Source organism: Mobula hypostoma, chromosome X1 (assembly GCF_963921235.1).
Source record: "Mobula hypostoma chromosome X1, sMobHyp1.1, whole genome shotgun sequence".
Taxonomy (NCBI): Eukaryota; Metazoa; Chordata; class Chondrichthyes; order Myliobatiformes; family Myliobatidae; genus Mobula; species Mobula hypostoma.
The window spans coordinates 559,946-585,704 of NC_086128.1; the positions used below are offsets into that span (position 1 = coordinate 559,946).

At 42.0% G+C, this 25,759-nt stretch overlaps 1 protein-coding gene across 1 annotated transcript in view; it reads right to left on the minus strand.

Moving 5' to 3' along the window:
• The window catches only part of LOC134340474 (meiosis-specific coiled-coil domain-containing protein MEIOC-like), a 123,790-nt gene that overhangs the window by 19,738 nt on the left and 78,293 nt on the right, over positions 1 to 25,759 (minus strand). Inside the window, exons 4-6 of the mRNA XM_063037781.1 lie at positions 18,931 to 19,035; positions 14,651 to 15,055; positions 13,153 to 14,209 (exon numbers count right to left, since the gene is read on the minus strand). Coding sequence (XP_062893851.1) covers positions 13,153 to 14,209; positions 14,651 to 15,055; positions 18,931 to 19,035 — 1,567 coding nt within the window. The remainder of the gene's footprint in view (positions 1 to 13,152; positions 14,210 to 14,650; positions 15,056 to 18,930; positions 19,036 to 25,759) is intronic.

The window sequence follows — 25,759 nt, forward strand, 5'->3', positions numbered from 1 at the left end:
TCATTAGAAAGAGGTGATATAGGATTGGAAGGTGCAGAATCTTTATGGGTTGAGCTAAGAAATCGCAGGGGTAAAAGGACCCTGATGACAATTATTTACAGGCCTGCAAACAGCTGCAGTGATGTGGACTACAAATTACAACAGGAAATAGAAAAGGCTTGACAGAAGGGCAGTGTTATGATAATTGTGGGGGATTTTAACATGCAAGTGGGTTGGGAAAATTAGGTCGGCACTGGATCTCAAGAGAGAGAATTTGTAGAATGTCTGCCAGATGGCTTTTTAGAACAGCTTGTTGTTGAGCCCACCAGGGGATTGGCTGTACAGGATTGGGTATTGTGTAATGAACCGGAGGTGATTAGAGAGATTGAGGTGAAGGAACCCTTAGGAGGCAGTGATCATAACATGATTGAGTTCACTGTGAAATCTGAAAAAGAGAAGCCGAAATCTGATGTGTCGGTAGTTCAGTAGAGTAAAGGAAATTACAGTGGCATGAGAGAGGAACTGGCCAAAGTTGACTGGAAAGGGACACTGGCGGGAAAGACGGCAGAGCAGCAGTGGCTGGAGTTTATGCGAGAACTGAGGAAGGTGCAAGACAGGTATATTCCAAAAGAGAAGAAATTTTCGAATGGAAAAAGGATGCAACCGTGGTTGACAAGAGAAGTCAAAGCCAAAGCCAAAGTTAAAGCAAAGGAGAGGGCATATAAGGAAGCAAAATTAGTGGGAAGACAGAGGATTGGGAAGTTTTTAAAACCTTACAAAAGGAAACTAAGAAGGTCATTAAGAGGGAAAAGATTAACTATGAAAGGAAGCTGGCAAATAATATCAAAGAGGATACTAAAAGCTTTTTCAAGTATATAAAGAGTAAAAGACAGGTGAGAGTAGATATAGGACCTATAGAAAATGATGCTGGAGAAATTGAAATGGGAGGTAAGGAGATGGCAGAGGAACTGAACGAGTATTTTGCATCAGTCTTCACTAAGGAAGACATCAGCAGTATACCGGACACTCAAGGGTGGCAGGGAAGAGAAGTGTGCGCAGTCACAATTACGACAGAGAAAGTACTCAGGAAGCTAAATAGTCTAAAGGTAGATAAATCGCCCGGACCAGATGGAATGCATCCATGTGTTCTGAAGGAAGTAGCTGTGGAGATTGCAGTGGCATTAGCGATGATCTTTCAAAAGGCGATAGATTCTGGCATGGTTCCGGAGGACTGGAAGATTGCAAATGTCACTCTGCTATTTAAGAAGAGGGCAAGGAAGCAAAAAGGAAATTATAGACCTGTTAGCTTGACATCAGTGGTTGGGAAGTTGTTGGAGTCGATTGTCAAGGATGAGGTTACAGAGTACCTGGAGGCATATGACAAGATAGGCAGAACTCAGCATGGATTCTTTAAAGGAAAATCCTGCCTGACAACCTATTACAATTTTTTGGGAAATTACCAGTAGGCTAGACAAGAGATGCAGTGGAAGTTGTATATTTGGATTTTCAGAAGGTCTTTGACAAGGTGCCACACATGAGGCTGCTTAACAAGATAAAAGCCCATGGAACTACGGGAAAGTTACATATGTGGCTGATTGGCAGGAAACAGAGTGTGGGAACAAAGGGATCCTATTCTGGTTGGCTGCCAGTTACCAGTGGTGTTCTACAGGGGTCCGTGTTGGGGCCGCTTCTTTTTACATTGTACATCAACGATTTGGATTACAGAATAGATGGCTTTGTGGCTAAGTTTGCTGACGATACGAAGATAGGTGGAGGGGCCGGAAGTGCTGAGGAAACGGAGAGTATGCAGAGAGACTTGGATAGATTGGAAGAATGGGCAAAGAAGTGGCAAATGAAATACAATGTTGGAAAGTGTATGGTTATGCACTTTGGCAGAAGAAATAAACAGGCAGACTATCATTTAAATGGGGAAAGAATTCAAAGTTCTGAGATGCAACGGGACTTGGGAGTCCTCGTTCAGGATACCCTTAAGGTTAACCTCAAGGTTGAGTTGGTAGTGAAGAAGGCGAATGCAATCTTGGCATTCATTTCTAGAGGAATAGAGTATAGGAGCAGGGATGTGATGTTAAGGCTCTATAAGGCGCTGGTGAGACCTCACTTGGAGTACTGTGGGCAGTTTTGGTCTCCTTATTTAAGAAAGGATGTGCTGACGTTGGAGAGGGTACAGAGAAGATTTACTAGAATGATTCTGGGAATGAGAGGGTTAACATATGAGGAACGTCTGTCCGCTCTTGGACTGTATTCCTTGGAGTTTAGAAGAATGAGGGGGGACCTCAGAGAAACATTTCGAATGTTGAAAGGCATGGACAGAGTGGATGGGGCAAAGTTGTTTCCCATGATGGGGGAGTCTAGTACGAGAGGGCATGACTTAAGGATTGAAGGGCGCCCATTCAGAACAGAAATGCGAAGAAATTTTCTTAGCCAGAGGGTGGTGAACCTATGGAATTTGTTGTCATGGACGGCAGTGGAGGCCAAGTCATTGGGTGTATTTAAGGCAGAGATTGATAGGTATCTGAGTAGCCAGGGCATCAAAGGTTATGGTGAGAAGGCGGGGGAGGGGGACTAAATGGGAGAATGGATCAGCTCATGATAAAATGGTGGAGCAGACTCGATGGGCCCAATGGCCAACTTCTGCTCCTTTGTCTTATGGTCTTAAATAATGCTTGTGTTCTGAGCAGGGTGGATATCAAAAGCCTTGATGACCCGCTAATTAGAGTGCTGACTTCTCTAAAAGATGTGCTGTGAACAGCATTTTGACCATTCAGCTGGTGGTGTTAGTCCAGATTATCAGTGACTTGAATGAAGTTGCGCTGGTGATATGTTAGGAGACCCTGGAGACGGAAGGCTGGAGTCTGGACTTCCTGTCAGATCACCGGCAGGTGGTAAGAGTGGGCTCCCTCAACACAGGTGCCCCTCAGGGTTGTGCCCCCTCCTTTACTCTCTGTATACCCATGACTGTGTCGCCACCTACAGCTCCAATCTGCTAATTAAATTTGCCGACGACATTGATTCGCCTTATCTTAAACAATAACGAGGCAGCCTGCAGGGAAGAAGTCATCACCCTGACACAGTGGTGTTCAGAAAACAACCTCTCCCTCAATGTCGCAAAAAGCAAAGGAGCTGGTTGAGGACTACAAGAGGATTGGGGACAAGCTAATCACTATTGACATCAATAGATCTGGGGTTGAGAGAGCAAACAGCTTTAAGGTCCATCACCGAGGATTTCATATGGTCTCTACACACCAGCTGTGTGGTGAAAAAGGCACAAAAGCACCTCTTTCACTCAGATGGTTGAAGAAGTTTGGTATGGGTCCCCAAATCCTAAGAACTTTCTGCAGGAGCACAATTGAGAGCATCCTGACTGGCTGCATCACTGCCTGGTATGGGAACTGTACCTCCCTCAATCGCAGGACTCTGCAGAGAGTGGTGCAGACAGCCCTGCGCATCTGTATATGTGAACTTCCCACTATTCAGGATATTTACAAATGTGTAAAAAGGGCCCGAAGGATCATTGGGAACCCAAGTCACCCCAACCACAAACTGTTCCAGCTGCTACCATTCAGGAAATGGTACTGCAGCATAAAAGCCAGGACCAATAGGCTCCGGGACAGCTTCTTCCACCATGTCATCAGACTGATTATTCACGCTGATACAGCTGTATTTCTTTGCTACACTGACTCTCCTGTTGTACAGACTATTTATTACAAATTACTATAAATTGCACATTGCGATAGTGACCCTAGAACCACAGAACACTACAGCACAGAAAACAGGCCATTCGGCCCTTCTAGTCTGTGCTGAAACATTATTCCACTAGTCCCATTGACCCCCACCCAGTCCATAACCCTCCAGACCTCTCCCATCCATGTACCTATCCAATTTATTCTTAAAACTTAAGAGTGAGCCTGCATTTACCATGTCAGATGGCAGCTCGTTCCACACTCCCACCACTCTCTCAGTGAAGACGTTCCCCCTAATGTTCCCCCTAAACCTTTCCCCTTTCACCCTCAAGCCATGTCCTCTCGTATTTATCTCTCCTAATCTAAATGGAAAGAGCCTATTCACATTTACTCTGTCTATACCCTTCATAATTTTGTAAATCTGTATCAAATCTCCCCTCATTCCTCTACGCTCCAAGGAATAAAGTCCTAACCTGCTCAATCTTTCCCTGTAACTCAACTCCCGAAGACCCGGCAATATCCTGGTAAATCTTCTCTGCACTCTTTCAATCTAACTGATAACCTTCCTATAGTTAGGTGACCAGAACTGTACACAATACTCCCAATTTGGCCTCACCAATGGCTTATACAACCTCCTCACATCATCCCAACTCCTATACTTAATACTTTGATTTTACTTTACTTTGAGACATAACATAAAAATTTTTACTTTTCATGTATGTGAAGGATGTAAGAAATAAAGTCAAGTCAAGCCATGGGTAGTCCATTTTTTAGAGGGGGGGAAGGTAGCTGAAGGCAAAGACTTTAAAAACAAGTTCTCAAGTTACTTTGTGTTACAACCAGTATTTGATGCATTTACTATTGACTCCACTCAGTGCCCTTGAGATTTGGGGGCTGAATACTGGTAATTTGTTGAAACTGGAGTTTTTTCGGAAGGAGGTGTTGAAGTAACAGACTATTGACACACCAGATCCAGTTGAAAAGGCTGGAATTTCCATTCTTGTGTGAACAAATACTTCCATTGTGAGAGGGTCTTGGGAGCATGCAAGGAGAAAAATGGAGAGTACTTTTTGAAAACCTTGTCCATTCACCCTGTGTTAGAGCTGTGTTTGAGAAGGCGCAAGTTGCTCCTAAGCAGGATGATGAGCAGAAACAAGGAACTGTGTTGTACACCCAATCTAACCCTGTTATGTTATGTCTTGGATATACCTATTGTTGAAAGGGATGGCTATAGGGGTACATTGCACTGGCTCCTTAATCCTTTTCCCCTCCTTACTGTCACACAGGCTATGCCCACACTAGACCGGATAATTTTGAAAACACTGGTTCTGCATAAAAACGATAGGCATCTACACTAGGCATTTTTGAAAATACCTCCAATCACATTAAAACAGATATTTCGGCGAATCTCCTCCTACTGGGCATGCGCAGGACACACACAAAACAAGCGAAGAGGAAGCAGTACACTTGGTGCGTCTTTGTCCAGTTACAGACTAGAAAAACTTAAAAGGAAATTGCCAAACGAAAGACTTGATGTGTGTTTGTCCAGAAACATTTCCTACAGCCATAGTCTCTTCACCAATGAAGGGGACGACAGCTACAACTAAACGCAATAAGGCTTGTTACTGGGCAAAAGTGAAATTTGCTGTTATCTCACTTGTTTGCCTTTACTTTTGCCATGTCTTTGTGTATTGTTTTGCTGTATTTAACATGTGCAATAAAACGAGTTCCTGGGCAAAAGTGACAATTGCATCCACTGAATGTTTGCACAAGCAATACGTTACTAAAGCACCTTGTTAAATGTATAAAACATGTCTGCATCAGTGTTATCTTGTATTTCCATACAATGTTACATTAGGATGTTACACATCTATTGTCAGATACTGTTGTTGTGGTGTTGGAGGTTGCGTTCAAGAGAACAATGAAATGCCCTGCTGCCGCCACTATTTGTTCCAGCACGTCATGACAGCGGTTTTAAAATTAGCCGGTTACCCCGTACACACTACAACAGCCAACCAGCGTTTTCAGATTTATACACTCTGGAGAGTGTTTTAGAAAAGCTCAGTTTTCGGGGGAGGAAAACGCCATTTCAGTGTGGACGAAGGGTCAAAATGAAGAGAAAAAGCTTCAGTTACGGATTTATCCGGTCTAGTGTGGACGTAGCCTCAGTTTCCAGCGTCCAGCACCTTGGGTGTAACTACCTCTCTATGTATCCTATTGATCACCACTTTAGTCTCCCTAATGATCCAGATTTCATCCAGTTCCAGCTCCAACTCCTTAACACGGTTTGTTAGAGGCTGCAGCTGGATGCATTTCTCATAGTTGTAAATGTCAGGGATATTTGAGGTCTCCCTGCCTTCCTACATCCCGCAAGAGGAGTATTCAACTATCCTGCTTGGAATCTCTACTGTCCTAGCTGAGCAATTATAAAGAAGGGAAGGGGAAAAAAACTTTACCTAGAGGCTCTCTTTTCTTGACTTTCTCTGACTACAGCCTCTCCTCGCTGAAGCCTCAAGATCACCACTCTGACGACGGCCGCTGCGCTTACCCTGTCTTCCTTTAATTTGCTCTTGCTAATCAATCCCAAATGCCGACTGATTGCTGGTCAAAGCTCTATTACGCTGCCATGACCTGTTGCTGCCTTTTGTTTTACTTGGACAGTGGACCCGAGTGAAATCCCCTCCTCTCAAACTTCTGATGTTCATATTGGTTACTGGTCAAAGTTCTATTACGTCCTGATGCCTTCCCCATCATTTTGGGGATTTTAACCAGGTCAGCTTGAAGAAGTCTCTAAATAATTATTGCCAACAAATGACTTGTAATACCAGAGGAAATGACACACTGGACCACTATTACACCACCATCAAGAGCACTTACCGTGCCATCCCATGCTCACACTTTGGAAAATCTGATCACCTGGCTGTACTTCCACTCCCTGGGTATAGACAGAGACTGAAGACCAGTAGTGAGGACTAAGAAGGTATGGACCAGGGAGGCACAGGAGCACCTACAAGACTGCTTTGAATTGGTGGACTGGACCGTATTCAGGGATTCACCTTCGGGTTTGAATGAGTACGCCACAGCTGTCAATGACTTCATTAAAATCTGTGTGGATGAGTGTGTGGTTATGAGAACTTACTGTACATACCCAAATCAAAGCCATGAATGAACCAGGAGGGTTCGAAGTCTGCTGAAGGCTAGACCTGTAGCATTCAAGTCTGGCGATCCAGGTCTGTACAAGAAAACCAGGTACAACTTGTGGAGGCCTATTTCAAGAGCTTAGGAACAATTCAGAACGAGGTTGGAGGAGATATTGGATGTACTTCAACTCTGGCAGAGTTTTAAGGCAATTAATTCCTACAAAGTGAAATCCAACATCATGAATGGCAGTAATGCTTCATTTCCAGACAAGTTCAATGTCTATTATGCTTGCTTTGAAAGGGAGGATAAAACTACAGCTATGAGGATACCTGCAGCACTTGGTGACCCTGTGAACTTTGTCTTGGTGGGTGACATCAGACTGTCTTTCAAGAGGGTAAACCCTCGCAAGGCAAGGAGCCCTGATGGAGTACCTGGTAAGGCTCTGAAAACTTCTGCTAACCAGCTGGTGGGGGTGTTCTAAGACATTTTCAATCTCTCATTGCTACAGTCAGAAGTTCCCAACTGCTTCAAAAGGGCAACAATTATACCGGTGCCCAAGAGGAGCAGGGTGAGCTGCCTTAACGACTATTGTCCAGTAGCACTCATATCTATAGTGATGAAGTGCTTTGAGAGGCTGGTTAAAGCTAGAATCAATTCCTGACTCAGCAAGCTCCAGGGCCCACAGCAATTTGCCTATCACAATAGCTCTACAGCGGACGCGATCTCATTGGCTCTCCACGTGGCCTTGGATCACCTGGACAATAAAAAACTGATGTTAGGATGCCATTTATTGACTACAGCTCAGTGTTTAACACCATCATTCCTACAGTTCTGATTGAAAAGCTCCAGAACCTGGCCTTCTGTATCTTCCTCTGCAACTGGATCCTCGACTTCCTAACTGTAAGACCACAATCTGTGTGGATTGGAAATAGCATCTCCACCTCGTTGACAATTAACACTGGCACACCTCAGGGATGTGTACGTAGCTTATAGCTCTACCCTCTCTACACCCATGACTGTTTGGCTAGGGACAGCTCAAATGCCATGTATAAATTTGTTGACAATACAACCATTGTTGGCAGAATCTCAGATGGTGACGAGAGTGTGCACAGGAGTGAGATATCCCAGCTAGGTGAGTGGTGTTTGCGCAACAACCTTGCACTCAACGTCAGTAAGACCAAAGAACAGATTGTGGACTTCAGAAAGGGTAAGATGAGGGAACATACACCAGTCCTCAGAGGTATCAGAAGAGGAAGAAGTGAGCAATTTCAAGTTCATGGCTGTCAACATCTCTGATAACCTAACGTGGACCCAACACATCGATGCAGCTATAAAGGCAGCAAGACAGTGGCTATATTTTATTGTAAGTTTGAGGAGATTTCGTATGTCACCAAAGACATTCACAAATTTCTACAGATGTACCATGGAGAGCATTCTAACTGGCTGCATCACTGTCTGGTAAGGGGGGCTACTGCACAGGATCGAAGAAAGTGCAGAGGGTTGTAAAATTAGTCAGCTCTATCATGGGCCCTAGCCTCGGCATATCCAGAACATTTTCAAGGAGCGCTGCCTCAAAAAGAAGGCATCCATCATTAAGGACACCCATCACCCAGATCATGCCTTGCTCTCATTGCTACCATCAGAAAGGAGGTACAGAAGCCTGAAGGCGCACACTCAGTGATTCAAGAACTGCTTCTTCCCCTTTGACATCTGATTTCTGAATGGCCATTGAACCCATGAACACTACCTCACTACCTTTTTTATTTCTATTTTTTGTGATATAAATCACATATACATTACACACCCTTTCTGTAGCTGTAATAGTATCCCTGACCAGTAATGCCACCCCTCCTCCCCCACCCCCCATCCCTTTTAAAGCACTGAAATCCAGGAATATTGAGAATCCATTCCTGCCCTGGTTCCAGCCAAGTCTCTGTAATGGCCACCACATCATAATTCCATGTATGTATCCAAGCTCTCAGTTCATCACCTTTGTTCCTGATGCTTCTTGCATTGAGGTACACACACTTTAGCCCTTCTACCTTACTACCTTTACACCCTTTATTCTGCTTCTCTTTCCTCAAAGCTTCTTTATATATTAGATCTGGCTTTACCCCATGCACAATACTTGCAGTTCTTGCATGACCTTTATCCTCCACCTCACTATCTGCTCTAACACTCTGGTTCCCCTCCCCCTGCAAACCTAGTTTAAACCCCCCAGAGCAGCCCTAGCAAACCTTCCCACACGGATGTTTGTCCCCCTCCAGTTCAGGTGCAGCCCGTTCCGTTGGAACAGGTCCCACCTTCCCTGGAACAAGGCCCAACTGTTCAGAAGCGTAAAGCCCTCCCTCCTGCACCAACTCCTTAGCCACGTATTTAGCTGCATTATCTTCCTATTGCTAGCCTCACTAGCACGTGGCACGGGTAGCAATTCTGAGATTGCAAACCTGGAGGTCCTGTCCTTGAAATTTGCACCTAACTCCCTAAATTCTCTTTGCAGGACCTCCTCCTTCTTCCTACCCACGTCATTGGTCCCTACATGGATCACGACATCTGGCTGCTCACCCTCTCTCCTGAGAGTACTGAGAACTCAATCCGAGATGTCGTGGACCCTGGCACCAGGGAGGCAACAGACCATCCGGGATTCTCGATCTCTTCTACAGAACCTCTTATCTGTCCCCCTAACTATCGAATCCCCTATCACTACTGCTCTCCTCTTTTCCCTCCTTCCTTTCTGAGCTGAGGGTCCAGTCTCGGTGCCAGGGACACAACCACTGCAACCTGTCCCTGGTAGGTCGTCCCCACCACCAGTATCCAAAACAGTATACTTATTATTGATGGAAACAGCCACAGGGGTGCTCTGCTCATTCTGTCTACTCCCCTTCCCTCTCCTGACAGTCACCCAGCTACCTGCCTCCTGACTTTTAAGGGTGACTGTCTCCCTGTAACTCCTCTCTATTTCTGCCTCTGCCTCACAAAGGATCCGAAGTTCATCCAGCTCGCTAACTCAGTTTGTCAGGAGCTGCAGCTGGATGCACCTTTTACAAGTGTGCTCACCCTGACTTCCCACATACTGCATACGGAGCACTCGACTGCCCTAATTGCTGCCTGCAATACCTACTCCTAAGTTAATTAAATTAATTAAAGGAGCTTACCCGGCCTTACCTCACTGGGACCAGGTTCGTCCTCAGCCTCTGCTCGCCGAAGCCTCTCGAGCCAAAGCCTTCCTACTCTGTCTCCCACTACTACGTCACCCGCCCCGTTAATCTGCTCGCTTTTTAAACTCACGCACCATTTTTTAATAATGGCACAAAAATTTCTATGAAGGATTTTGATATTTGAGACAGATGCTTCCCAGAATAACTGATGCCAAGATTAAGGAAAGCATTTTTGTTGGTCCACAAATCAAACAGGTCATCAATGACAGGCAATTTGAAGACTTTCAATTTGAAGACTTTCTAGTGGGACCGGAGAAAATGACATGGAAGGTATTCAAGGAAGTTGTTGAAATTTTTCTCGGCATCCGCAGAGCACCAAGCTACATGCAGCTGGTTGAAAGCATGCTTCAAGCATATAAAACCATGAAATGCAACATGTCACTAGATTCATTTTCTGCATTCCCATTTAGACTTCTTCCCTGCAAATCTTAGTGACGAGCATGGTGAAAGGCCACAAGAGGACACAGGTTTAAGGTGCTGGGGAGTAGGTACAGAGGAGATGTCAGGGGTAAGTTTTTTTACTCAGAATGGTGAGTGCGTGGAATGGGCTGCCGGCAACGGTGGTGGAGGTAGATACAATAGGGTCTTTCAAGAGACTTTTGGATCGGTACATGGAGCTTAGGAAAATAGAGGGCTATAGGTAAGCCTACTAATTTCTAAGGTAGGGACATGTTCGGCACAACTTTGTGGGCCAAAGAGCCTGTATTGTGCTGTAGGTTTTCTATGTTTCTATGACATTGCGGTCATGGAGAAAAGACACCAGGGCAACTGGTATCCATCAATGCTGGTGAATTATTGTTGGACACTTAAGCGAGAAGCCTCAGACACTGAGTAAAAATGAAAACTATTAAAGTATTTTTAACTTAGTTGAACTATTGCAAAGCATCAGCACTATTATGCAATTAAACACATTATATTCAATAAAAGTTAATTTGTTGTTTCTCCAACTTCCTATGTGATACAAGTAGTCTGAAATTATATTTGTGTTCATCTTCAGGCAGTCTATCATAAACAAAAAAAAAATTCTGAGGAAGCAACACTTTTGAAAAAATTTGTTGTCCAGTATAATGCGCAGGTCCTCAAAGAGAGCTAGGTAAATTTTTTAGAGAGCAGGACTATTTATACAGGATACTAATTTATTAAGAGTAATCTGGGACTAATGTTACTTTTGAGTAAAATCATTCTCCAAGAGCCCTCATACATACTGTTGCAGATAAGAAAAACTCCAGGAAATCGCTCTTACTCCAGGAAGTCTCAAATTTTCCCCAGAACATGGAAGAGATGAAGGTGATATGAATAAGGGAAAATTTAACCCTTACAGAAAGGTACATTTTGGAATTTAAAATAAATCCCAAACCCAATCTGTTGAGGAGTAGAATTAGGCCATTCAGCTTATCGAGTCCTGCTCCGTCATTCCATCACGGCTGATTTATTATCCTTAACCTCATCCTCCCCGCATCCATTCATGCCTTGACTAACTGTGGCTTTTAATATTTGATAGGTTGCAATGAAATCTCCAATCATTCTTTAAACTCCAGCGAGTACAGGCCCAGAGCTCCTCATATGTTAACTCTTTTATTTCTGGGATCATTCTCATGAACCTCCTCTGGACTCTCCAATGCCAGCACATCTTTTCTTAGATAAAAGATCCAAAACCGCTCACAATACGCCAAGTGTGGTTTGACCAATGCCTTATAAGGCCTCAGCATTACATGCCTGTTTTTGTATTCTTGTCCCCTTGAACTGAATTTGCCTTGCTTACCACTAACTCCATCTGCAAGTTAATCTTTCGGAAATCCTGCACGAGGGCTCCCAAGTTCCTCTGCGCCTCTGATTTTTGAATTTTCTTCCTATTTAGAAAATAGCCCATACCTTTATTCCTTCTACCACAGTGCACAACCATTCACTTCCCTTCAGGTCTTTCTGCCCCTTTGCAACAAAGCCATCAATTCCATCATCCAAATCATTGACATATAAAACAAAGACCCCTGCAGGACACTACCAGTCACCGGCAGCCAATCAGAAAAGGCTCCCATTATTCCCACTCTTTGTCTCCTGCCAATCAGCCACTGCTTTATCCATGCTAGTATCTTTCTTGCAGTACCATGGGGTCATAGCTTGCTAAGCAGCCTCATGTGTGGCACCTTGTCAAAGGCCATCTGAAAATCCAAGTACACAACATCCACCGATTCTCCTTTGCCTATCCTGCTTGTTGTTTCTTCAAAGAATTCCAACATGTTCCTTCAAGTACCCCAAAATCTCATCCTTGATAATCAACTCAAATGTCTTCCCAACTACTAAGGCCAGACTAACTGGCCTATAATTTCCTCTGATCTTCCTCCCTTCTTAATGAGTGACATTTGCAATTTTCCAACCTTCTGGAACCACTCCAGAACCTAGTGATTCTTGGAAGACCATTCCTAATAACTGCCTGATCCTCAGCCCTATCACTCAAATTTCCCATTCCCCTACCAAATTAGTTTAAACCGTCCCCAGGCAGAGGTTGGATGATGTTTTCTCACCCATAAATTTTAATTGGGTTCATACCTCAAGATCTTAGATTTCACATTGGCTCTGAGATCCCCAATAGGAGTCCAAAGCTGAAGATATCTACCAATAGTTAGCAAATTCCTTGGTTGAGAAATATAGACAAAAATGTCAATTAATCACTGCTGCTAAATTTACCAAAGCCCAAGGTAACCATTTCTTCAAGGCTTTTTACATTTCCAAAATTGTTTTTCCTTCCTCTTCTGTTACTATCAAGGTCAATGAAAAGGACTTGATTTTCATGTTTATACAAAATCTTCATCCTTAAGATTTTCATCATTATTTTCATACAGGATTTTCAGACTTAAGTCATCAAGCTTCTTGGGTTTCTGATTAACTCTCAAACTCTATTTTAAATAAACATAAGCTGAGATAGTCCTAATTTCTAAACACCTGGAACAAACAAAATGGGGAAAATTTCAATGCTGGAAATAAAATTCTCTGTTTTACTGAAGAAATAGACAGTATAGTATTTTATTAATAAAATAAAAATATTTAAGCTTAAGATGCTCCTAGGGCTCTTGAAATACAAGTTAATATTTAACAATTTCAACAGACTTATTTACCTTTCTTCGTTCTTTTTCCAAAGACCTCCATTGTTCATAACCCTCTTCTAATCCAAAATGAAGTTCATTGGCTAAGTTGCTACGATTTTTCATAGGTCTTGGAAATCCACAAGGTGGTACAAATCCATAAACGGGGACGTCTCCATAAAACATATTAGTGTGATAAGGATCGGGATAACTAAGCTCTTCATAAGAAATTAACTCAGTGCGATCCATTAATGAAACTGCAGGGTGATCAAACTGAAGATTACTTCCTGAAGCAACACCAAGTAGACCACGTTGGGAAATATGGTTCTGCCTGAAGTCACCCATCATAAAGGGACTTGAAAAATCAGCTGAAGAACGAGTTATATAATTTGCTACATCGTTGGTGTCTTGAGCTCCTTGTTGAGAGTTGTGATTATTATAATAAGACTGAGCAGTTAGAAATTCTCTGTACATATTTTGTGAAAATTCATCATTTTTTTCCATGTCCTCATTCAAATCATGGCAACTTTGCTGTTTAGTTTGATAGCTGGGATATTTATTTGCAAAATATTGCTGAGATGAATTTTCATTTGCTTGCTTTCCATTTTGACAAATTTTCTCAATGGGTGACTCAAAATACATTTCTCCACTAGCTTTGTTTTGTCCTTCAATGTGTGTACCTGGCTCAGCCCTTTCTATATTATAGATGAATTGAGTACTGGGCACCTTGGTGTAGTTATCCTGATTATAAATCCCTGTAGACCTCTGGAAATAAGCATTATTTTGAGGAAAAGGCATGGAAAACTGATGAGAAGGTAGGTAGTAAGGGTGAATAGATGGTTTAGAGACAGATGTCTGATTCTCAAGGTCTGCTGAACTATCTGGCTTCCCAAATAAAGCAGCAGTATTAGTTTCCGAACTACAAACGTTTGTAGAAGTAGCCAAGTTTGTCCAGGATTGCCCTTCTTGGTAAGACTCTCCAGAATATACAGATACTGGTAATGCATTTAATGGCCGAACATATTCAGACTGCTGTGAAAAGTGATCATAGTTAGAACGTTGCTTTTCAAAGGTCGTCTCAAAGTCGCTTCTAATTGGACAAAATATGAGAGGATTTTTTCCAGATTCTGAAGTGCACTTTTGTCCCAAACCACTACCTAATCCCACTTCATTTGAAAGTTGTTCATCGCTCAAACTTGATGCAGATTTTGAACAATATGTTAAGGTATGTTGATCAAAGTTGAATTCATCAAACCCCTTTTGTGATTGATTTCCTTTGGCAACTGTAGCACATGTATACATGTCTATTTCTGATACTTCTGGTGTATAATTAGAAGCGGATTTTCCATTTGTCATATTAAAGTTCACAAATTCGTTTTGTCTGAACTTATTGTCATGTAATTGTTCCATGTACCTGTTGCTGTTATTAATGTGATTGTTTCTCGAATTCTGAAGGAAAGGAAACAGCTCTGTAGATGTTGGATTGGATGCATTACCAACTTCTTTAAAGTCTCCCCCATCTCTGCCGTACATGTACATCTCTGTTCCTGGTTCTCTAACTGGTAATCCAACTTGAAGTTTAGTATAATTCTTCACATAAGGGAACTCTTGAAAGTTCAGCTTAGTGGTATCGGTGAGCTGAAAGGGTTTGCGATCTGGAGTGTCTTTTTTTGAAGGCAACGGCCATAACTCTGTGAGAGCCAAGCCATCAAATCGTAAAACATCTTCCATGTTTATATTTCGCTGAGGGACTAAATGATTATCCTGCTGATACTGCTGTCTGTCAGAAGTTTCTATGAATTCGTTTACATTAAAGACAGGTAGTGCATATGATGCATCTACAGGCTTGTCAGACTCAGACGAGTAATCAAGATGTTCTGTAAATCTGCTAGTTGTGGAAGACATTCTTGATCTTAACAAGTGAGAAGATGCATTTCTAAAACAAAAGATGAATTTTAGGGAACATTAGATGTGAATATAACAATTCTCAACCGACATTATGCATTTTTCAGGTTGATTTTCCAATCTCTCAAGAATGCTGACTACTTGCCCATGGCCCCAAATATAACCTTACACTCACAGAATAGCTTGGGTAGCTGGTGAACTGGTGAAGCCTTGTCTTACTAGCTATGAAACTGCTGAATATTTGTGAATGTCAATGATACACAGAATCACTAAGGAGTCTGCTAAAATAAATATTTCTTTTTAAACTTACAATTACTTACACGACTTCATTAAATCTAAAAATTGATATAACTTTCTTCCGGCAGCTGGTTTTCCCAATACATGTGAGTCAGATATTAGACTTGATGGGCAAACTTCCCATGCTGAGAAGCTTGTAGGAGGTCATGCTTTATGGCTGAATTCTATAAGCAGCACCAGTACAGTGCAGGAGCAGCCAGGAGTACAGTGGGCAGAGGAGAAAATGACATCACCAGCTCTTGCCAACACTAGAAACTAGGACTTTTGAGAGTCCAATTTTGTACCAGCACATGTCAAAAGATTTCTCACAATATTTTGTTTAGTTTTGGCATAAGATGGTACAACAAATTGAATCTCTGCAATCCTTGTATTACATGATCACTTTGCTATACAGTAGCAAGACATTTAGCTCAACAGTTCTTGTGAATCGGATGCATGACTGCAGAAAACAAAAAGCATCAATGCCTAGAATGTGCATCACTGTGAAAAAGATGTGCTAATCCTGCACAGCATGTTTAATCTGCCAGTGCAAGTGCACCTCAAAAAAAGTATGTAATTGCTGTCCTATTTTAAATAGCAAACTGTATTGATCCCAACACTAATGATTTGAATTCAGCATAGCTGCAGCTCTTTACTCTGCCATTTGATATCAGGAATCCAGCCCTTAATAGTTACTCTCCAACAAGCCAAATAAACAATAGTTGTGTGCTGCTGTATTTTCTAATCAAATAGCTGTAAGGGAGACACTGGAGGGAAGGAAGCACCCTCACTTGTCCATTTCATAGCCAGCAACATCAACATCCTGAAATGAGAATGGAGAAGTCACATCACCTTGCCAGGTTTGTCAGAATGCTACTCAGATGCAAGAGGAAGATGAGAGAATATTTGAACTGTTGCCTCAAGTGTAGCTCCAATGCTTTGATGGAATAAGTGTTTAAAATACAAGCAGGAGAGAATCTTCCACAGACAAAGATTTATCCAGTTAGAAGTGGTCTACCTCATAACGGATAACATCAGCGTTCAAACCACAGCACACAGTGAGGTCAAGGACAAGTCAGCTATCTGAGACATGAAAGTATTTTCTAAACCTTTACTATACATCCTTCTCTCACAGTAATTAATGTTCTATTTACATGCATGCATGTTAATCACTCCACCTAAAAGCGCCACATTCACTTCCATGCTTTTCTGTTTTGAATCCACAAATGCATCAGGACATAGGACGTAGGACATGCGGCTTAACAGGAACATCACTCCATAAGGTACTACAAAGTACCAACTCATTTACTAGCACCAAAGCATTTGAGAAGGCGCTTTAAAGTCATGCATCACCTAGTGAAACAGTTGGCATCAGGATATCTAGCACATTATACAGACTGCATTATAGAATCCAAGATGATATTAAAGAATCCATTTTCAAACAGGGCAGATTATTTCCCCAGTGGAAGGTTAATATACTTCCATGCCTCCTGGTACTTTTACCATGCAGCAACCAGAGGCACAGGTAGAGACTATGCCAAGTCATGTGCCATGATAAAATGTTAAGCCACTCCAATCAATGCTTTTGTCATCAAGGAGCTTTCTGCAACAAGAGGAATGTCATTGGAGCACTGTCATTCAGGAGTGGATTTTTATTCTACAAGTGTAAAGTTCAGACAAGTGAGAGCACCCATTGCTATGTGGGAATTGATCATGTGCTGGCACGTCTAGATGCTTTGACAGCAGCTTAATCTACTGTCAAGTAGCAAGTTCCTTTATAGCTGCATCATGCATTTTCATTATGTCTTTTGTTCTGAGGGGTCAGGACTGCAATGAGAAGAGATATGATTCTCAATACTCAAGATCCATGTCTTTGAAGCCAGCAAATTAAAAGACACCTTTGAAACTGGCTCAGGTTGAAATAAATGTGTTAAGGGAATAATAAAGTTTACTTGGAAGAAAAGCACTATTCTAATGCATTGGTCTAACTTTCAAAGTCTGAAAGTCACTTCATATGGGGTTCCTTTAGACTCAACACCTCAATTAAGTAACATACATCAAAGTTGCTGGTGAACGCAGCAGGCCAGGCAGCATCTCTAGGAAGAGGTGCAGTCGACATTTCAGGCCAAGACCCTTCGTCAGGACTAACTGAAGGAAGAGTGAGTAAGGAATTTGAAAGTTGGAGGGGGAGTGGGAGATCCAAAATGATAGGAGAAGACAGGAGGGGGAGGGATATTAAGTGTTAGCCAAAGAGTTAGCTACCCGGCTGTAGTCTGCTGAGTGATGTAGCTTAGAACATAATATTAAATATTTCCTGCCTTCACTAGTTGTGTGGATAGAAACAATCTAATTGATTTCTCAAATGATACAAAGTAGTGTTGATTGAAATGTGGGAACTTTCATTAATCCATATGACTGCAACATTCATAGTATACTAAAAAGAATCTTAATGAGAATAGCTGTGGACAATATATCTGGTGTTCCTGAGTGACTAATAGCTTAAGGCAGTGAATCCTTAAAGAAAGAATGCTCCACAAAAATCTGTTTCTTCGTTCACACCATATTGGTGACCAAGGTATGCTCTATCCCTCAGTGGAATCTACCAGTAAGGAGTTGTCAACATTGTGCAAGTTTCTCTTCAGACAAGGTTTGAGGTGCCAAAAGGTGCTCACCTCTTGCCAAGGCACCTGTGTTATTGAAATCCATAGGCTGATGTTGAGGACGCAACCTGTCATTTTTAAGTCCATAGATTGGACCTTCATGAGAAGAGGGTATTAAGTTCCCTCACTCGTTGAACAGGAAATACTCAAAAGTCTGAATGCTGTGATGTGCAACAAACTGGGAAGCATTCCATAATTGATTGCTGCAGCATATAACGTTCATAGTTCACAGTGCCAAGCTCTATCCACAAAAAGTTCACAATCTCTGGTCATTCATTTAAAAACCATAACATCTAGGTATACTGATTTTCAAAGAACTGGAGACAGGACAATAGTTCTCTATAAATTTGTTTAGCAGTGGTGATGGAGAAGTAAATGAAGCCTGCAAAACCAGCCCTTCTTATTCTCCAAGATTCTCTGCCCTGCAGCTCCAGTTGGTTGACTACATGCAATGAGAGCCCCAAAGCACCCATAGATGAGCAATCAAGTGTACAAATGGCAATGCATTCAAATCACTATGATAAAAAGCAGCAGCTTTGAATCATGAGACAGATTCCAGACTGTTATGCAGCACATTGAAGAGGTGCACATGCATGCCTACACAAAATCAAGCATATGCAGTAAATGAGGTGTTATGAAAATGATTCACTGAATGGTCAATAAAGTTATAAGTTGAAATATGCAGACCAATTTGTCCCACAAATATTCTACAAACAACATTGCTCAAGGCACTGTTCTTTGTGAGCGATGAGACTAATATTTGGACATGTGCTATCATGCATCACACTCAAGTATCCAAACTATGCAATTTGTGGAGAATAACTGTGGTTTTGCGATTTTATGTGGAAAAACTGAATGCTTAATTTTGCTGTGCTTAAAGTGCTAACTGATCCAATTTCTAGTTAAAGATGCTCTGTCCCCACAGATATTTATTTGATTTTTACCATAGATTTCTTACGCATAAACTTACCCTTCAACAAATAACGACTGTGGCTCATCAGGTTCTTCCAGAATGTCAGAAACAAGTTTATACAGGTCTGCAGCACTCCCAAACTCATTCATTTCATCCTGTGACCTATCCAGGAAATAAAATCAAAAAATATCAACACTTTTACTATTGTCCTAACTTCAAGTCAGAATAAATGGGAGCAATATAATATAATTAAAATAGGTAGGCGATAAATTAGATACCACGGATTTTGAGATTAAACATCACAAGGAGCACATCCACTGAAATGTACATTTGCTCAGTAGTCCCACCAACTAGAACACAAAGTGTTTTGAAAGAGCATTTTTCAAAACATTTTGTTTTATTTAAATATTTAAATAAGCCAGCAGGATTACACCACTGAATTACACTGAATTTATGTGCTGCTAAATTATATTAAATTGTTTTATGTTCGTAGGTCCAAAATATTAACTGAGTTTTCTTTCAATTAAAATATACAGTAGATTCCATTTAATTGGGATACATCAGGACAAGTATATTTTGGCACAATTAAACAGCTGCCCCAATTAGCCAAAGTTTCATGGAAATGGTTAAAAAGATATAAAAAAGACAGACTACCAGTTAACTGAGTAAAAATTTATTTAAATACCAAATCCTCCACAGCACTATAAAACTGTCTATCTATATATTACTAAAACCCTCATGCTCTGTCTGTGACCTCCAATTAGCGCAAACGGTGCATTACAGCGGCACTTTTTTGGCTAAATCGAATTAAAATGCGTTAACTTACAGAATGCAGACAAAGTTCAGGGTTATATATTCGTATAAAATTGCTCATTCGCCAAAATCAACAGGCTCGCTTTCACCCGAAAGCCGATCCGCCATCATGGAAATTGGGACGCGACAGCCCGATGCATGCGCACGGCCAGTCTCAGCAGCGACGCCTACTGGGGCAAAAGGGCAGGGCTGCTCTATTTCGAGGGGTCACATTCTGCTAATCACCATCAGCATGTGCAGGATGGGACAGATCTAACTGCCTCCCATCAATAAGAGATAATTAAATCTTATTGTAATGATGTACTTTGAGACACCCATAAAACCCTTTGCTGCAGTCAGAGGACAGCGGTGACTATATCACGTCCATTTAGCCAACCACATCATCAAGAATAATCAGCATCCTTTGGTATTACTGCTTCGTATCTTCTATACAGCATTAGGGTAAAAAAAAAAAATGGTCAGCCTAATTATGCCGCGTGGAAAGGGAAGGGGGCCATTATGGTCACGAGATGACGCCAAACGTCGTCGGAAAGCGGCAAGGAGAGAGAGAGAGAACAAGAATCAGATGAGGCCAGGGCCGCACGACTCTAGGATCAAACAGTCAGGTCAAAAAAAGATGAGGGAAGAAGAGACGGAGGAGGAGAGGCAAGCACGTCTCCAGGATCAGAGACAAGCAACAAACAGCAGAACAGATGAAGAGACGGGGGATGAAAGGACTGCACGTCTCCAGAATGACAACGAGAGGCACAAGGGTGGCAGATAAACCAGAAATGATGCCATCAAAAGTGTCCTTCGTTAAACGAGGAGGAGCTATATTTGCTTTACTACGTGTCATTCTTCCTTAATAAACTGAGGTTTTCTACTTCAGTTTCCAAAGCAAAGTGATACCAATAGCATTCAGGAAAATTTAATGTTCATTCTGGACACATCAGACTGCACTACCCTTCTCTCAAAGGGTGCCCCAACGGGTCACCCCATTGTCTAGTTAGTTCCTAATAGTTATTGACAGAGGAATTCATCCAGTGTGCACTGCCATGTTCTTTTGATTGCGTAATTAAACAAAATCAGTGCAGATAATGAACTGTCTTCAAACAATGCTATCAACAATTGCATCCACCAAATCTTAATTTTCATTGAAACATTCAAGGTGATTGTTGATACCTTCAAATACTTCATAGTTCTTAACTTGAATTAGTGAAATAGTTTCATTTTCACTCCGGCCTGTTTCTGGCATCTCTAAGCCTGAACGCTTGAAACCACGGCGAGCAACAGTTCTGAATTATCTTACTGCTTATTTCTCTCCAACTATCAGTGACAAAAATCAACACACACAAAATACAAAGGGAAGATTTAAACTTCTTCAGGGTAGGCATCCCTGGAAGAGACTTCGCAGTGTAGCAGTCCAATCTTAAACAAGAGAAAAATCACTACTTTTTGGACACCAACACATGCAGCTGATGCTATTTAAAAACCATTTGTTCTTTGCATGGTGTAGTGTCTAACAGCCTCAGAAACACATGCAACTGACACTAGTTAGAAACTGCTTGGCAACAATCTTCTGTCCCAATTAAGGAGCATAGTATCCCAAATAAATGAAGGGAATCCTGACTATTTTCTTGATTAGTTCTTGTTCTTTGAAATGTATCCCAAATAAACAGTTGCCCCAATTAACCAGAATCCACTGCATTTCCTACTTTTGAACCATCCAAAGAAAAAATTGCAGCATTCATCCAGTCCTTGGCTGATAGGTAGCAAAAAATAAATCTTCAGCCAAGTCAAGAAGAATAAGAGAAATTTAATCTTCAAATACTAAAGACAGATTTATGTGCTCCAATTTGTTCTCAGCACCTCAAATATGGCTAACAATTATTTAGGCTTGGTCTACTTGGGGCTCGCCCTTCCAAAAAAAAAATTAGCTCCACATTATCCACTGCATGCTCCAGATTATGACATGCTGTGAAAATAAGAAAAAAATCATTTTACTTCTTTGTCTACAAGTTCTGTATCTGTAACTTTTATATTACATAATTAACACTGAAAGCACAACTTTTAAAAATAAGCATCGGACACTTCTCTATTTAAAAATTTCAGTCAAATCTCCTTTTATGCTTAAGTTCAAAGTAAAATTTATTATCAGAGTACATACATCACCACACACAACCCCGAGATTCTTTTTCTGTGGGCATACTTAGCAAACCTATAGTAACTAAACTATAAAGGTCGGAAACTGTTAGCTGCAAACAAAGTGCAAATGCGGATATAAATAAATAGCAATAAATAACGAGAATGAAATAACAATATAACAAAATCCTTAAACGAGTGTAGCTATCCCCTTTTGTTCACGACCCTGATGGTTGAGGGATAGTAACTGTTCCTGAACCTAGTGGTAAAAGTCTTGAGACACCCATACCTTCTACCTGATGGCAGCAGTGAGAAAAGAGCATGGCCTAGGTGGTGAGAATCTTTGATGATTGATGCCATTTTTCTACGGCAACATTTCATGTAGATATGCTCAATGGTTGGAAGGGTTTTACCCATGATGTACTGGGCCAAATCCACTACCTTTCGTAGGATTTTCCATTCAAAGGCATTGGTGTTCCCATACCAGGCTGTAATGCAACCAAGACAGCACAATTTCCACTACACATCTATAGATGACATGCCGAACCTCTGCAGATTCTTGAGGGAGTAAAGACACTGCCGTGCTCCTTCACAATAATATTTAGATCATGGGTCCAGGATAAGTCCTCTGAAATAGTGACACACAGGAATTTAAAGTGACTCTCCATCTCTGATCCTCTGATGATTATTGACTCATGGACCTCTGGCTTCCTTCTCCTGAAGTCTACAATCAGTTTCTTGAGTCTTACTGACATTCAGTGAGAGGTGTTGTTACTAAACCACTCAGCCAAGTTTTCAATCTCCCCCTTGAATGCTGAGTCATCACCGCCTTTAATACAGCCCACAACAGTGGTGTCATCAGCAAACTTGTACAGGTTATTAACGACCTGGATGTGGGGGTAGAAGGGTGGGTTGGCAAGTTTGCAGACGACACAAAGGTTGGTGGTGTTGCAGATAGTGTAGAGGATTGTCAAAGATTGCAGAGAGACATTGATAGATGCAGAAGTGGGCTGAGAAGTGGCAGATGGAGTTCAACCCGGAGAAGTGTGAGGTGGTACACTTTGGAACGACAAACTCCAAGGCAGAGTACAAAGTAAATGGCAGGATACTTGGTAGTGTGGAGGAGCAGAGGGATCTGGGGGTACATGTCCACAGATCCCTGAAAGTTGCCTCACAGGTGGATAGGATAGTTAAGAAAGCTTATGGGGTGTTAGCTTTCATAAGTTAAGGGATAGAGTTTAAGAGTCGCGATGTAATGACGCAGCTCTATAAAACTCTGGTTAGGCCACACTTGGAGTACTGTGTCCAGTTCTGGTCACCTCACTATAGGAAGGATGTGGAAGCATTGGAAAGGGTACAGAGGAGATTTACCAGGATGCTGCCTGGTTTAGAAAGTATGGTTTATGATCAGAGATTAAGGGAGCTAGGGCTTTACTCTTTGGAGAGAAGCAGGATGAGAGGAGACATGATAGAGGTGTACAAGATAATAAGAGAAATAGATAGAGTGGATAGCCAGCGCCTCTTCCCCAGGGCACCACTGCTCAATACAAGAGGACATGGCTTTAAGGTAAGGGGTGGGAAGTTCAAGGGGGATATTAGAGGAAGGTTTTCACTCAGAGAGTGGTTGGTGCGTGGAACGCACTGCCTGAGTCAGTGGTGGAGGCAGATACACTAGTGAAGTTTAAGAGACTACTAGACAGGTATATGGAGGAATCTAAGGTGGGGGCTTATATGGGAGGCAGGGTTTGAGGGTCGGCACAATATTGTGGGCCGAAGGGCCTGTACTGTGCTGTACTATTCTATGTTCTATGTTTGACCACAGATTTTCCAGAAACTGATGGGTTGGCACCTCTTAATTTGGATGAAATCACAAGATGAAGTTTATGGGGGGTGGGGAGGACGGCGGCCAGCAAATGGCACTGTGTAGTGCATGCATAGCCATCTGTGGCGAGACTCACTTTGACAAAACCACACTATTGTTATTATTTACATTGCACTTGCTGGTGGTAGTCCCAATATTTTGTGTTTATTCTATGTAAATTTAAACCTAGCTATGGCTTTTAAAATGAGTGCAAGTACCAGTGGTGATGTCAAATGTAAACACCAGCCCATATCGATCCAAGAGAAGATTAAAATGTTGAAAAAAAAACTGGACCGAGGTGTTTCTGTGCATAAGCTGTGTGACTTATATGGCATTAGTTAATCAATCGTGTATGATATAAAGCACCAAAGAGAAAAAAATTTGCAATTCTATGCAAATAGTGATTCGCTAAAACAAATGAGCATTAGAAAAACTATGAAAGTTGGTAAGAGCACTGAACTTGATCAAGTGATAACTGGTTTCACCAGCGTCGGAGCGATGGAAGCGACTTGTCAGGCTGTATGATAATAAACCAAGCTACATTGTTCCATAAAGAACTTAAATTAGAACATGTGTGTGACTATAGTGAAGGAAGGCTTCAAAGGTTGAAGAAGCACCATGGAATTTCCATGCATAACAGTCTGCAAACCATGAAGGAGCTACCGAGTACGTGGACAAATTTGTGAAGCTCAAAGCTTACGAAAATCTCAGTCCTGAGCAGGTGTATAATGAAAAAGACCATCTACAGTTCTGACACTCTCAAGGAAGCAATCCAAGTTTGTCCAACCTCTCTTTATAGCTAATACTCTCTGATCCAGGGAACATCCAGGTAGACCTTTTTTTTTGCACCCTCTCTAAAGCCTCCTTATCAGTCCCATAATGTGGCAATAAACACTGCACACAATACTCCAAGCAACATACATCAAAGTTGCTGGTGAACGCAGCAGGCCAAGCAGCATCTATAGGAAGAGGCGCAGTCGACGTTTCAGGCCGAGACCCTTCGTCAGGACTAACTGAAGGAAGAGTGAGTAAGGGATTTGAAAGCTGGAGGGGCAGGGGGAGATGTCAGTGTTTTATACAGCTGAAATGTGGCTTCCTAACTTTTATACTTAAAAGGCAAGCATGCTGTATCCCTTGTTTACCCCTTCCTCCACCTACTTGCTTTTCCATGAGTGACAGACAAGTTCAAAATGAGCTCCATCTTAAGTGCACATTTGACTGCAAGAGTAATGGGCCCTTTTTGTTTTTTTTTCTTGCCTTCCTTGACTGTTTGCTTAAGTTAACATTGTTAAATATATTTCTGTATAATTGTATGCAATGTACGATCTGTTATTTCTTGCCAATGGGCAATTGCCGGGGCAGTAAATCACACAACATTCACACAAACTGGGGTTTGGGTGGACAAGACATCCCAACCTCAGGGATTGGCAGGAGCAAAGTCATATGCACCCTAGACGTATGACACCTGAGAAAGGCGAGTTTCTTACCAACCACTGCAGCAGCTGTTAGCAAGGGGCTAACGAGCCGCATTTCCACAGCCCAGTAAAAGCGGGTTTCAACTGCATCTGCCATGTCTCCAATAGATCTACTAAATCCTTTGAACATAGAACATGGAACACAGAATAGTACAGCACAGTACAGGCCCTTCGGCCCACAACGTTGTGCCGACCCTCAAACTCTGCCTCCCATATAAGCCCCCACCTTAAATTCCTCCATATACCTGTCTAGTAGTCTCTTAAACTTCACTAGTGTATCTGCCTCCACCACTGACTCAGGCAGTGCATCCCACGCACCAACCACTCTCTGAGTAAAAAACCTTCCTCTAATATCCCCCTTGAACTTCCCACCTCTTACCTTAAAGCCATGTCCTCTTGTATTGAGCAGTGGTGCCCTGGGGAAGAAGCGCTGGCTATCCACTCTATCTATTCCTCTTATTATCTTGTACACCTCTATCATGTCTCCTCTCATCCTCCTTCTCTCCAAAGAGTAAAGCCCTAGCTCCCTTAATCTCTGATCATAATGCATACTCTCTAAACCAGGCAGCATCCTGGTAAATCTCCTCTGTACCCTTTCCAATGCTTCCACATCCTT